This window comes from Penaeus monodon, chromosome 39, assembly GCF_015228065.2.
Source record: "Penaeus monodon isolate SGIC_2016 chromosome 39, NSTDA_Pmon_1, whole genome shotgun sequence".
NCBI classification, from domain to species: domain Eukaryota; kingdom Metazoa; phylum Arthropoda; class Malacostraca; order Decapoda; family Penaeidae; genus Penaeus; species Penaeus monodon.
In genome coordinates, this window is record NC_051424.1 from 24,812,308 (window position 1) to 24,827,307 (window position 15,000).

General features: G+C 35.4%; 1 protein-coding gene across 1 annotated transcript in view; it reads left to right on the forward strand.

Moving 5' to 3' along the window:
• LOC119597602 overlaps positions 1-15,000 on the forward strand; it is a gene marked incomplete at its 3' end in the record, with an annotated part of 37,236 nt that overhangs the window by 5,349 nt on the left and 16,887 nt on the right. Inside the window, 14 exon segments of the mRNA XM_037947191.1 lie at positions 2,781-2,872; positions 3,017-3,154; positions 3,599-3,793; positions 3,911-3,949; positions 4,116-4,227; positions 4,422-4,552; positions 10,705-10,849; positions 10,985-11,080; positions 11,509-11,588; positions 11,794-11,846; positions 12,600-12,765; positions 13,958-14,013; positions 14,153-14,234; positions 14,428-14,621. Of these exon segments, the coding sequence (XP_037803119.1) occupies positions 2,781-2,872; positions 3,017-3,154; positions 3,599-3,793; positions 3,911-3,949; positions 4,116-4,227; positions 4,422-4,552; positions 10,705-10,849; positions 10,985-11,080; positions 11,509-11,588; positions 11,794-11,846; positions 12,600-12,765; positions 13,958-14,013; positions 14,153-14,234; positions 14,428-14,621 (1,579 nt within the window).

The following is a 15,000-nucleotide window of genomic DNA, read 5'->3' on the forward strand; positions in this document are numbered from 1 at the left end:
TTTTTCCATCGCTCGTTTCCTCATCATCGGCACACTTTCTTTGTATGGCCTTATTTTCAATAGTTATGTGATGGATCTTTTGCAGTTGAGAATGTTTGTGGTTGCATTTGTGGAGTAACTGTCAGCAACTGTTTTGCCTTTTTGGAGTAACTGTCAGTAAGTTTTGGATTACCTCAGCAACCTTTTGACTGTTGATTTAGAGTAACTGTCAGTGTCAGTAATTGTTATGAAGTAGATATATTGGACAAAGTTATGGTTCTTGTACTTTTTGAGTTAGGATAAGATTTATTAATTAGCCAGAGTAGGACTGAGCTTAGATACAGAAAGGTAAGCAGTGCTGACCTATGAAGGAACCAAAATAGTGTGGCTTTACAGTTTAATCTGCACTAGTAAAGAACACTGTAATATTTGAACAGGTACCTAAATCCAAATCCAACAAAGTACCATCCACAGTAATTTACAGCTTTCAGACCTCCCTTGCAATCTTTTGTCAAATGTAAAATTAGGTATATGTGTTAAGGAAATTCCTACATAGGGCAGTTACTTAGGATTATTGTGCAATATTTTCCTGATGTTTTGATAAGACTTTTTTATATGTAGAAAAGATCCCCAAAGAAAATTTCTTGCAGTGAAAGAAAGTTATCTGTAACCATAGTGTATTTCAGTTACATTATTGTGTGGATAGCAAGTTTCATGAATTTAGTATCAAGCTGTGGCTACAGGTAATTCAGGCACTATGAAATTGCTCTAACTTTAGCTGAGACCATAACCCACTCATGATTGGATGTTATCAGATATGGGTAGGGTAAAAATTTGTGTTGATGGTATGGCATATCCATTTCCAGAGTACCCAAGCAGACCCACCATAAAGGCTAGATAAAATCATAAACTGGTTGTTTAAAAAATTGTTTGTGTAACCATTGCTTAACTTAACCAGTGCTAACTTCACCTTGCCTTACCTCGCCTTGCCTCGCCTCTGCTTTCTGTCATCTTTTTCCTTTATTTGTGGTGTTTCTGTTCATGCCTGCAGATTGTTTTGTACCAGTGATTGCAACTTTTTGTCCTTTACAAGAATATCATCTTCAGCTTTCCCTAATTTTGTGCATCCATACTGTAAAGTTTAACCACTTTTGTAACTAATAATGAATAATGTCATGAGACAAGAGCTGTGGTTTATACATTTGGTGTTATATCTTCCTCAAAATTACATATTACATATAAATCAGAATCTTTGTGAAGTCATTAATTCTTTCTTGTCATAGTTGATTTTTTTTCAATTTTCTTCCATTCTGCACATACTATTCATTATATTATCAAACTAACACATGTAATCTTTTCCCTTGAGGGAAATATTTCCTGAACTTCAACATCATAATTATCTTTTGTCATAATTTAGAAACCACATAGGTGCCTGATTAAAAAAGTATCTCTTTGTAGGCTAAACGATCTTAGTTGTGGCAGAATATTTAAGATTATTATGTGACCTAATTTTATGGAGTTTTATATACAAAAGGATTAAATCTCCCATAAAAAGATATAGGAGACATCAGAAATGTAATATATATCAGTAATATTGGTCCAATGGACATCATTTTGGCATTGGGAGATAGTCCTGTAAAGTATAGTTCTAAATCATTTTCTAAAATTATTTGCTTAATGGCAAGTGGTATGTAATTATAGTCAAAATTTAATTGTGCATATATGGATAATCTTCTATTTTAATCTACAAAAAAATTGTTACTCCATAACATTCAGATTGAACAGATTTATTTACATGTTTGGATAAACTGTATAACTTAAAGATTGTAAATAATTTTTGTAACTTTTATCCTTAGGGACTGGTTTCCTTTTTTGAATCTACATTTGTAAAGATACATTTCAAAAGTTTTCTGCAGTTTCTGTCTTGAACAATAGTTCCTTAATTGGGCTTATAGATAAATTCAGTAATTTGCAGAAGTCTAGATAGCTTCTTTGATTGTTTTATTTCACAATTTATTTGCCATGGAATATGTATCAATTAAGTTTTCAGTTTTTCAATCCTTTGTATAGATTATTTTCATATTAAAAAAAAGCAGAACAGAAGATAGTAAGAAAGAAAAAGGTATTGGTGAGAAACAAGTAAATCAACAAGTAAATTGGCTTGGGATGTTCCTACCGAATGGTTTCAACCGAAAAAATCCTCATAGTAAGGCTGCTGACACTGCCACTCAGCAGTTCATCAGCAGTCGCACTGCTCTGCAGTGCCTTTGCTCCCCTGATCTGGGTCTGTTAGTGCCTCATTTTTTTTCAGTGTTACCTTTCTGTTCTCTCTCAGAGTTGACTATCAGTCTCTTGTGTATTTATAATTACCAGTGTATCTATTTATCTGTGTTGAGTTTCTTTCATTGTGCAGCAGTTGAGACATTGTTTTTTTTGTTTAACCTCATTTGCATATTGCTAGGAACAATTGTTGGTACCATTATTAGCTGTCTGGGGTTGTAGAAAAACACTTGGTGTATTTTGGGATAACATGTAGCCTGGAAATTAGGATTATGTAAATGATGAAAAAAAATAGTTGTAGCAATGTTATGTGTATTTTTTATGGATGATGTCTGTATTAATTAATATTAAGTAAAAGTATTTGGGATGTAAAGAACTTTTTTCCTTTCTGTAAAATTACTATTTCGTGAAATTCATTATTACAATTATAAATCCTTACCTAGTAAGTACTGTATATAAACCTAAATTGTGTTTTTGTCTATTTATCATGTATAGCAAATATTTTTTTCTTTAATTTTCAGGAAAAATGAGTGGGAAGTCTAAATGTGTACTTACAGAAAATGGCATACTGGAATTGTATAGCCAAAATTTACAGCATTCTATTAATGTGCAAGTAAGTTCCTTGCTTTATTTTCTCTTTCCTTTTTTATGACTACCTCACAGTTTCAGTTTTATGTATTGACATGCCAACTTTGCTTAATATAACATCATCAAAAGCAGTTATCAAGATATTTATTATCAAATATCTCTTTTTCAGGTTATCTTCGTGGCAACTAATGACATGATGTCTTACCTCCGTTTATCTGATGGAAAACATGTCTCTCCCGTTGTTTTACTTGTGAAGAAAGATGGCAAACCTGGTTTCGGTGTTGGTGCTGTTCTTACTATTCATGATGTAAGGGAACTATAAACTTTTGGAAGATCAGCTCTCTTTATGCAAGTTAGGAAGTCACTGGCATGTCTTTTTTAGTTTTAGTCCAGGGGTTTTGAGGTTACTTTTTTGTAATGGCTCACGATATCTCACTTTGATTGCATAGAAAATATCTTTACTTCAGATGTAGGAATATGGGATTAGAATTGCCTAATCAAGAGTGAAGAACTTAAGATTAGTCATTAGTCATTTATTGTGCTTCTCTAAATATTGATAATATCTTTTTATTAAGATTGATGTAGATCTAGCTTTTACTGAGATACCTACAGATATGAATTCTTGTAGAAGGAGAAGAAATAAAGAATGTGGATCTAAAATGTAACCTTGCACATGATTAGAGTGATTACACAGTGGATTAATATAGAAATTGTTGTAAAATTCTATATAGGCATCTTTTACCTCTTCCAGGTTGCAATGCATATAGCACCAGGGAAATCTGATAAAAATGAGAAAGACAGTAACTTGGTAGAAGTTGGCTTTAACCAAGTGATTATCAAAAAGTATAATATACTGCAAAGTCAGTCAACTGTTGGTAAAATCCTTGGGTCTTTGGATCAGTCTGCAACATATAGGGATGCTATCCGACATGTCCAAGAGCCATTAGTAAGTAGCATTTTCTGTTGTTTTTTATTTTACTCTTGATATATGGAAAAATTGAATTTGATTTATTTATATTGCAGAGAGCATTACATTTATTTTTTTTCTGTTTGTTTCCTGCAGAGAATAAATGATAGCAAATTTGAAGCTTATATTAAATTTGTAAGTATATACAGAAGGTGGTATGTTACATTTCTTTATATATTTCCAATTGTATATGATATAAAACTTCAGTAATTGCAGCAAAAGACTAAATGTGAAGATAAGATATTCAATTTTTACTTTTTAATTGGATTAGTGACTAATTTGACTTGAATGTTCCCCTCAGGATGCTAAAACATGCAAGCAGCTCACGGCCGAGGGTGAAAAGGCACGAGAAAAGGGCAACTACTATTTTAACAAAAAAGATTTTAATCAAGCAATAATCCATTATGATATAGGTAAGCATGTTATATGTATAACAAAATTTTATTTAAGCTCTCCCAAAATTAAGGATATGATGGAATTGATTTTGTTTTTCAGTGTGAAATAATTTGTTATATTTGTTTTGAATAAATTAAATGAATTCCATCGATAAATCAAAGCTAAAAATTATCAAAAGAATTTTTTATAATCTATTATTGAATCTTGGCAGCAAAGAAAAAGGACCCTTACGATCATCGGGTTTGGTCTAACTGCAGTCAGGCGCTCTTTAAATTGGGGCAGTATGCCTATGCTGAGTCGGATGCCCTCATTGCCATCAAGCTGAACCCTTTTCATATGAAGGTATGTCTATCCATAGGTCAAGTTTACGAACTAGATTTCTTTTTCTCTCTCTTTCCGCTCATAATATTATAATATTTTATTTCTTTCGGCATAGTTGTGCAGTCATAGTAGTCATAGTCTTATTCATTGCCATCACCATTGTCTTCATCATTGCTGTTATAATTGGCTGTCTTGATTATCGTTATGACCTATCGTCGTCATCTCATATGATTAGAGCCATTACTCTATGCTGGTGTTGTTATTTCTATATTTATTTTCACATATGCCTTGTTCTGTTTGTGTGTTTTTTAGTGTGTAACACAGTTTCAGTAGTCTTACTGTGTGTAGCTAGCACCTACATACAGAAGGTTTGAAGATTTTGGGCTACTCTGGTTATAATAGACCACATACAGCAAAGACTAGCAATTACTGTCATTAAACTTCAATCTCAGATAATTTTGTGGATTAATTGGTTAACCCATTGCTGATGGGGGAAACATGTACATACAAAACAGGTACACTGATTTTAGTTTATTGATGTTTTCAACACAGATGGCTCCCTAGTACTTATTCACCAAAGTACTAATTACTAGTCCAGTTAACCCTTTTCCGACGGGTAGTATTCATAGTGGCCCGGGCCTTGCTGCCAGGGGCTTATATCGTCGCCCTAGCATGCGCGACCACTCATGCCAAATACCAGCATCCCATGCCGTTTCTTCGTAATACTACGAAGATATGTTGTATTTTCAGTTTTCATTATTTTTTAAAGTCTCTACTTGCCAAACTTCCTGATAAATCGAGACTGAAGGGTATTTTTGTTGTTATATAGACTCCATAATTGATCATTATTCAGTCTATAGTCCGAATAAAATAAGCAGTGTGCGGCATCATGGAGTTGAAATCGTCGTTTGTTGCTTTTTGTTGTTGTTGTTGTGCTTTTTTGTTGTGTGTGTTGTTTGTTGTTGTTTTTGTTGTTGTTGTTGTTGTTGTTGTTGTTGCATGGTAAAAATGAGAAAGTGTTAAATCTGACTTAATCACACTTTCAGTGGCAGAAAAATAATCTTTTGCGGTGATTGTAACAAAAAAAAACTTATGGCATGTCCATACATACTCTATGGCATGTGCGTACATGCCACCCGTTGGCAATGGGTTAATATCACTTTTCCTTGATTATTTGAAAATTCATTTTTTTTATTGTTGTTAGTATTGTTAACAACATTATATGAATAAAAATGACGGCGATTATAACAGTATCAATATTAATTTCATTAGGAAACAAACAAACAAACTCAAGGTAAAACGAGATCTGGTGAGGTCACGTAAACCTACTAATGGACCCCTTGGTGACAGTGCCCTTTTGGAGCCACCTCTGTGGAAAGATGATTTACAAAGCAAAATTACAGTGGACATAACATTTTCCCAGTAAAGTTTATGAGCTTATAGAAGGAATTGTAGTGTGATGTTATTATTATTATTTTTTTTCTCTCCTTGCATGACCCAGATTTTTTTTTTTTTTTTTTTTTTTTTTTTTTTTTTTTTTTTTTTTTGACTTGGGCATCTTTCATAATGGAAAACTAATTTCAGTATTTCTTCAGTTAGCTTTGTCTATTAGATTTTGCTGAATTCTACTTCGATTTGATAATAAGAATTAATTTTTTTTTTATGTCATAGAATTAATTTCCTGAACTGTCATTTGTTGCAAAATAAAACGAGCAGAAAAAAAATATTCTCTATTAATGCCTTAATTATTAATGTATTATTATTCACAGTTATTTTCTTGTCCAAGTCTCATGAATGCTTTAATTTCAAAATTGCAGTGTAAATATCTTTGCATTATTTTCCTTGTTTTAAATTTTCTGGTATTTCATTATTTTTTTCAAACTATCCTACAACCCTCAGGAGTATCCTTGCAGCCCTCATTTGGGTTGCAACAAGCATTTGAAACCACTGCTTTAGGGGACTCATCTATGGCTTAAATTTCATATGTTAACTCTCTTGATCTCGATGATTTGATTATCACTTCATAAAAAAAAATTTGGCTCCAAGGTGTGGGTAATGTGAACATGCCATGATGAGAAAAAATGGCTGTGGGCCGGGTGATGCGAACTTGCTGTCGTAAGTATTTCGGCTGAAGGCCGGGTGATGCGAACTTACTGTCGTGAGTGTTTCGGCTGAAGGCTAGGGTGATGGCCACAAGTGCATAAACCTCTTGGAAAGGTTATTAGACTCATTTGGCAATTTTGCATTATTCCCATTGATAAACAAGTGTGGAATTAATGTCCATGAGTCATGACTGGAAGAGCACTGGCTCCATGGAGGATACCATTTCCATGCTAAGCGTCATATTTCTGGTGCTGTGAATGGTGCAGGTTGTATTACAGGAAATTGAATATTACAGTTTTTATTTTAGATTACACAAATAAAAATGTTTAATATTTATCTTTTTTCTTGCACTGAGTTTAAGACTACCTAAAGAGATGATATGAAGTCTGTGCAAAGAAGATAGTCTTTTACCATCTGGATAATGGAAATCAAATGACAAATATGCTTGCATGCACCAGATACGACATGTACTCAATACCATGTGAGTACACATTATGGGCCCTCTCACTTCTCTTCTCTCCCTTCTTCCATAAATGTGTTAAGCCATATAAATTGTATGTGCAGTCACTCTCTTCCTTGTTTTGCTGGGTAAAAGTGTTAAGTGCAGACATTTTTGTGACAGAAAATGGCTGTGTTCTCTCTTATTATATCCTGAATTTAAGTAACTTATTACAGTGAGCACACAGTATTGCCAACAAGCAAGAAATATCATTCATTATATATTTAATTAATTTCTCTCATTATTAGAGATTTATTCTACAACTACAATGAATTTAACATGTTCGTGATTTTCTCTCAAGCTGAAAATTAAAATTCATTGTACTTCATTCTCGTCTTTTGTATGAGTTTCATTGACTGACTGTTAGAAATTCACTCGTCCTTATTATTTCAGTTTGTTTAATTCCCTTACTGATTTCATTTATTAGGATAGTATACCATTTATTTCTACTCTTATTAATTGCTTGCTCACTTCATTGCCTTGACCTTCATTGCTTCCAGACATTTGCGAGCTAGGTAGACCCATGACTATGAGAGATAGCTTGCTGTTTCCGTTATTTGGTTGTCTGCACTTGTTTACGCAATAGGAATGGGCATAAGAGTGGTACATTTCACAGAGATTACACGTTCTATCAGTGCTAGAATGGAGCTTGTAACAGAATTTTATAAATTAATTATTGAGTATAGTTCTAGTATATCCCCCATATCATAGTGCACAGGGATGCCAGATATTAACCTGGGGTTGTGTCAGCCAATAGATCTATACTCAGATGTTATGATTATGATATTGGTAAAAGTAAAAAGTTATTCGTGTGATTGGCAACTTTTATGGAGCCATAGTTATGTCCATTCATTAATTTAGGACTAGGGTTGAAGCCAGAATCATTTTTCGCTAATTGATCACCCTCTAGAAGTCGCTAGCATGTTCTGGTTAAAATCCTAGGCAGTTGTGTGATCTGTGATAGTTAGATACCTATAGTGCATGTCATGAGCACCTGTCACAGATTCGCAGAATAGAGCGATTTATTTATAAATTTTCCCATCATTTCAGTTCACTTCATTTCATTCGGCATTTTGGGATGCCCCATTGATGAAGTCTTACATAGTCTGACATGCATAGCTAGACATCTACATACATTTCTTTATTTTTGTGACAGCAAATGGTTCTAGTACATCCTCACAGATTGCTGTTGTTGTTTCCCTTATCTACTCTTATAATTATCAAAGACAGTTTCTAGTTCAAGCCAGGTCCATACAGACTGCTACTTATCTGAAAAAAGCAGCTAGTAACACTTGGCCCACCCATTCTCTTGCCTTTCTTTTTCTATTATTGTCTTGGCCCATGTGTGTATTTTCTGGTTCCCCGACTATCCATATCAGTTGGATGGATGATATCCAACACACCACCAGAGGAGGACCCTGCTGCTGATACAGTTACTTAACCCATTGGATTCAGTTGCATCTTGGCAGTCAAATCACCAAAAATCTGGGTATTAGGCATATGTGAGCAGCTGCTCTGCAGGTGGCTGCTTGTAGGCTGAGTGCAGGTGAACACATGTGCGTGGTGGCAGGACTCTATTACTCCTATTTGCAAAGTTATTTACTCTCTTTATTCATAAGTGTTTTTACCTTTTTTGGCCATTTTCAATGTCCATAATTGCCATTTGATTTGCACTATCCAGATAGTAATATTTTTTTTCTTTGCATAGACTCCATATCATCTCTCTAAGTAGTCCACAACTCAGTGCATGAAAAATAAATATATGTTATTGTCATTTTTTAAACCGTCCATGACTTTATCAGAAATCTCTCGGCGTCACTGACTAGTAATTTCTGGCAACAGTCCTGCCATTTGGCCCGGGAGTCCAGTACATGTAACAGAACTTTCTGCGTGAGTCACTCTAGCATGTCGGTACACCTATAGCCATACCTGACGTGATGAGTCAGTTTGTTATGACAGCTAAAGGCATGGCCTGGCTGAAATGGGTTAAATTTTTACATACACATCAGTTTTCTGTAAAACTACTTGCATCTCTGCTCACAGTGCCAGGAATATATGGAAATATCATCCTCCATGGAGCTGATGCTCTTCCAGTCCTAACTCATGGACATTACATTCCACACTCATATATTGATAGGAATAATGCATAATCTCCAAGTAAGTAAAATAAAGCTCCCAACAGATTTTTGCACTTGTGACAAGTCTTTTCCATCACCTCAGCCTTCAAGCTGCAACACTCATCACCCAGCCTACAGCCAGATTTTCACGTGATGGCATGTTCACATCACCTGACCCTGGACCCATATTTTTTCATGACATGGTCACGTCACCTGGAACCAGCTGGTTAAGGATGCCTTGGGAAAGGATGTCACTGGATGATTGCCTGCAGACTAGGATGTTTGTCAGTGCAAATATTAAGCCAAGGATGTAGTGGAAGGGCCTTCCTGGGTGCCACCTCCCTGGACGCCCACAGGTCCAGACAAAACCTATGAGGACATCTGGACAAGCACACAGCTAAGAGGGACCTGGACAATATCTGCAAGGATGTGTGGACGACTATGCAGTCAAGACTTGGACAAGGACTTTGAGGAAGCTAAGACGAATCTGAAGTCTAGGAGGACTTGTGCAAGACCTCCATGGATGTCAAGGACGAAGGGATTGCACTGTTGACCAAGAAGAAGAGGATGATAAGGACAAGCAACCACAAGAATCAAGAACAAACATGCGAGAACAAGGCCACCCAGTTGGGTCCAGACAAAATGGGTCATCCCGTGAAGCTAATCAAGTGGCGCCTCAAAAGTGTTTATTTATTTATTTATTATTATTATTATTTTTTTTCAGTTTGATTCCATTTGTTACAAATTGATAGTTTTGGTGTGACATACTGTCTGTTTCATTTTGCTTTTAAATTACCCCTTGTGTGCAAGGAATGGGTGGGGTTAACCATCCACTGGCGGCAAGGGATTTGAACACAAGTCAGCAAGATTGCTAAATGATATCACTACCACTACACCACACAGCACACGTGGCATGAGAAGGTGGCCGAGCAATATGGCATGCACATCAGCATGATTTGTGTAAGCCATTAGCTCAAGATCACATCTGCAGACCAAAATCTAAATTCAGCATACCATATGGGCCCTATGTTGGTTCAGAATCATTGGCCTGGCGGGAGCCTAGATGATGATATAGCTGACACTGACCACCAGTTTGCCTCCAGAAATCACAGTGTTAGGGTCACCACCAGCTTCTGGTCCCCCCAGGACTGGCTGGCTGGACATAACACACTGCACTCAGTGCTTGTTGATCCCCCCCCCCCCCCCACACACACACACACATACACCACATACACACAACCCAAGTCCTAAATTGTAACATGGAGTTACAAGTACAGATTGCCACACACACAACAAAAACACATATGAACACTTATACATACATAAACACTTGCTCAAACATAATTACACTCTTGATTACACACACATAATTTCACACTTACAAACATACAAACAACTTTGAAAGCAGTAGGTGTGCCTGTCAATATGAGGTTAAGTCTACATTTTTTTTGCAGGCATATTATCGAGCAGGACAAGCTGCCACAAAACAGTACAGGAAATCCACTGCAGAAATCTATGCACGCTCTGGTATTTTTGCATGTGGCAGCAGTCCAGAACTCCTACAGTTATTAGAAGAAATACTTAATCCCTCAAAAAAAGGTAAGCCAATTTGCAAATTGAAAATAGTAAGTAAAGTATTCAGGGAAAGAAATGTTTCATTTTTATTTTAATGCATAAAGCTGCAATGTTAGTGACAAACTACAAATGCTACATGATTTGTTTTCATCCTTTCAGCCAATATAGAAATTGCAGCAACATCATTATCTTCAACCAGCACGTCCGTTACTGGCAAGTTAGAACCGGAATCAGCCAAACATAGTTCGAATACTTGTGAGTATTTGATAAAAATTTAATTGATACTAAGTGTGGTTGCAGGTGTGAGTATGGGAATATGAGTGTGAGTAAGTGTAAGTGAAAGTGAAAATGTAACTGGAAATATAAGTATGTGGGTGAGTATAAGTATGGTGTACATATGGTTGTGTGTGTGAGAAAAAATAAAAGTCCAAGTTTATGTGAAAATGTAATTGTAAGTATGGGTGTGGGTGGAAAATTTTGTGTACAAAGATGGTGATAAAGGCATTAATAAAACTGCCTCAGTTTAGGCCTATTTTCAGTATCTGGAAAATTTTTATTTGGTGAACAAAACATATTGATTGAAAGAATTTACTCAAAATACATTTTTGTAATTAAAAATGTGTATATGAGGTCTTGACTTAATTTGGTTTTAAGATGATTTTGACATTTTATTTGTGCTTCAGCTTACATGTACAAAGTGACAAAGGGAACTCAAGCTAATATCGTGGAGGTCACCATACATGACAAATGTGACTATCAAAAGGTATGTAAACCTTTTTTTTTCCCCCTCTTCTTTTCAGGGGAGGATTGGGGGTCTGCTGGGACATCTTTGATTTCATATTTCATGATTTGTGTTTGAATCTTAACTTGGATGGGACATTTATGTGTTGAATATTTTAGCTTGAATATCCACTAGTTCTGAGCCTCACATCATAATATTTTAACTTAATTGACTTCTGTCTTTACAGGGAACTGGGAAAAAGACTAAACAAGATAAGGGATCAAAGGAAAATCTAGTACAGTAAGTCATTGTGTCTTATGAATTTTGGAAACCTCACTCACGTGCACAAAATCTGTGTATGAATGGTTATACTGATTATAGATTTATTGCTGTTATAATAAGATATGCCAGTCGAGGAAGATCTTGTTGTACAGGGCTGGAAAATTGTATGTGCAATAATATGCATGCCTTCAGTCTGCTTGTGCTATGACAGTGCATTAACCCAATGCTGCTTGGGGTGGAATGTATGTACATGCCATGCCTACAGTGCATTTACTCTATTAATTGTATTTATACATAGATGGATTCTCAAGTGTTTAGTTACCAAGTCATTTACTAATCGTAACTATCTCACCTCTTTACCTTTTTCCTTGATTTTTGGAAATATTTTATTTGATTTTATATTGCTTTTCCTTTTGTTAATTAATTAATAATTATAATACTAAAAGCAATAACAGATTCAACATCAATAGTATTAGAAAAATATTTTTTTCCTGCAAACTCAAGAAAGGGGGAAATCAAGGGAGGTCATGTAGAGTACTAATTGGCTTCTTAGTGGCAGAGCCTTGTGGAGTCATCTATGTGTAGATGCATTTCACAACATAAAACATCACATTTTCCTGATGGGATGGGGTTAAGAAGTAGTTGATTTCAATTAATTTCTTATCAAGTGCAGTATGGTAGTATGAAAAGGAGTATATATTTACTGTAATTGCCAGCTTGTTTCATGAATATGATTGATGTGATTCTTTATTCTTTCATCTTCCATTACAGTATTGCAGGATTAGCCCAGCTGGAAGAACGTTTAATGAATGAAGTACATGAAATGTGGGATAAAGGTGAGGAGATGGAAAACAATAAGCAAAAAGGCAATAACCATGAGAAGGAGAAAAAGGCAGAAGAAAAGCGAAGAAATAAGGTAGAGGAGATAACAAAACTGGTAAGTGTTTTGAATTTGAATTGGCAAAGCTAATGTAAAAAATCACATTTTTTATTTTGGACATACCAAAGTCTGTCATATGGCATTTTTGTGCAGAATAGACTTCATTTTAATGGCTTAACCCTAAATGCTGCTGGGAAAATTGTGTACTCAGGATTAAATTTGTGGTGCAATACCTCTGCACATAGATGGCTCAGCAAGTGCTTAGCCACAAAGGAGTCAGTTAGTAGACCTTGTGACCTTATCTGACTTCAGTTTCTTATTTTTTTTTTTTTTACTAATGCTATCAACATCAATGGTATTATTTCTGTTATAGACATATTATTATAAAGTTATTGACATTAGTAACAGTAAAATCAGATACCATAAAATATTTTCAAAAATCATGGAGAAGGTCAAGCCATGTAGTACTCATAATTGGCTCATTGGTGACTTAGTACAAGTGGAGCTGTCTGTGTATAAAAACAATTCATTAAGTAAACTCTCAGTGGGCATGGCATGTAAGTACATGCCATACCTGTTGGCTTTGGGTTAAAACTTGTTTTTCCGCCTATGAACTTCACCCACTGGCTCTGGCCCACATGAACTCTCATGCACTGCATCAAGACTTCTTCCCTTTTGCAGTGTTGTTGCTCTTTCTACAAATCAGTATTTTTTCCTTTTTGGTCATTTTGTCATTTTTTATGCTGTATCAAGATGGTAATAAACTGTTTTTGTTGAAAAGACTAAATATTATCTTAGTAGATAGACTACAACTCAACAATTACTGTAAGTTATATTATGTTAATTGTCATTTTTAAAACTCATTTTATTCAATGTTCTGTAACATGCCATTTGTCACTGGTGACAGCTGGTACAGAATGCATTACAGAACATTGGAAATAATAAAGATCCCCGTCTTCAATGCCCACTGAGTCTAATCTTCCCTCCAAGAACTTTGTGCATGCTTCACAAATCATTTCCATCACCACAGCAGAATATTTCCTGGTGTGACATTCCCTCAGCCAAATTTTTGATGGCATCACATTTTGTTCACCTTGGCCCTCAACCATATTTTTCAACATTCCAGTTGCTTCTTTTAGGTTTGCTCTTTCAGTTCATGTGGTTTTCAGTTTTGAAGTTGCATTTGATTTTATATGTCAAAAAGGTGTACAACAAGTAATGTTTCCCTGCACTTTTTTTTGTACTATAGGAAGAGAAAGGCTGCACTAATGAGTACTTCTTGGAGTGCTTACATAGAGCAAGAAGGTAAAGTAAATAACAAGTTTGATTTTGAAATAAGTGGCTCATATGTTGTTTAGTCATGTTTATTGCTAACAATTTGTCTTTACCTACAGGTAGGAAAGTATTTTGAGATTTGTAATTTTTTTTTTTTTTTCTGATACAGAGCATATGAGGAGAGGAACTTCATGAAGGCAGTGGTTTTGTTTCAACAATGCCTTGATGTCTATAGTCTTGAAAATGTACGAGTAAGTGATTGTATTTTATAGGGCTATATCTGTTCTAGGTTGTTTATATTTGAAAGCATATATGAAATATATTGCACACTCAAACAACACGCATGCACTCCTTAGTTATTTCATTGTTTATTTTTTTAAAAGTTAGAACAAAGTAGCTACTTTTCAAAAAAAGTTTTACAAAAGATGCTATATACTTTTTCAGCGATGTTCTGCAGCTGAGCCCCATTATGAGCCAACGCTCCAGTTTCTGGTTGCAGCAACTGCAATCAAAGGGGAGCCTGACCAGCCTTTGGAGGCCATAAAAATTATGGAGTCGCTACTCAAGCATTCAAGTATCTTCCGTAATTCTCCCGCCATTTATTACCTCCTCGCCCTCGGATACAGCAAGAAGTTTATGTGAGTATCCTCGGGGTGTGTGTGTGTGTGTGTGTGTGTGTGTGTGTGTGTGTGTGTGTGTGTGTGTGTGTGTGTGTGTGTGTGTGTGTGTGTGTGTGTGTGTGTGTGTGTGTGTGTGTGTGTCTCTCTCTCTCTCTCTCTCTCTCTCTCTCTCCTCTCTCTCTCTCTCTCTCTCTCTCTCTCTCTCTCTCTCTCTCTCTCTCTCTCTGTTGCGTGCGTCTCTGTTGCGTGCGTGCCTGTATGCGTGCGTGTGATATATATATGTATATATGTATATATGTATATATGTATATATGTATATATGTATATATGTATATATGTATATATGTATATATGTATATATGTATATATGTATATATGTATATATGTATATATGTAT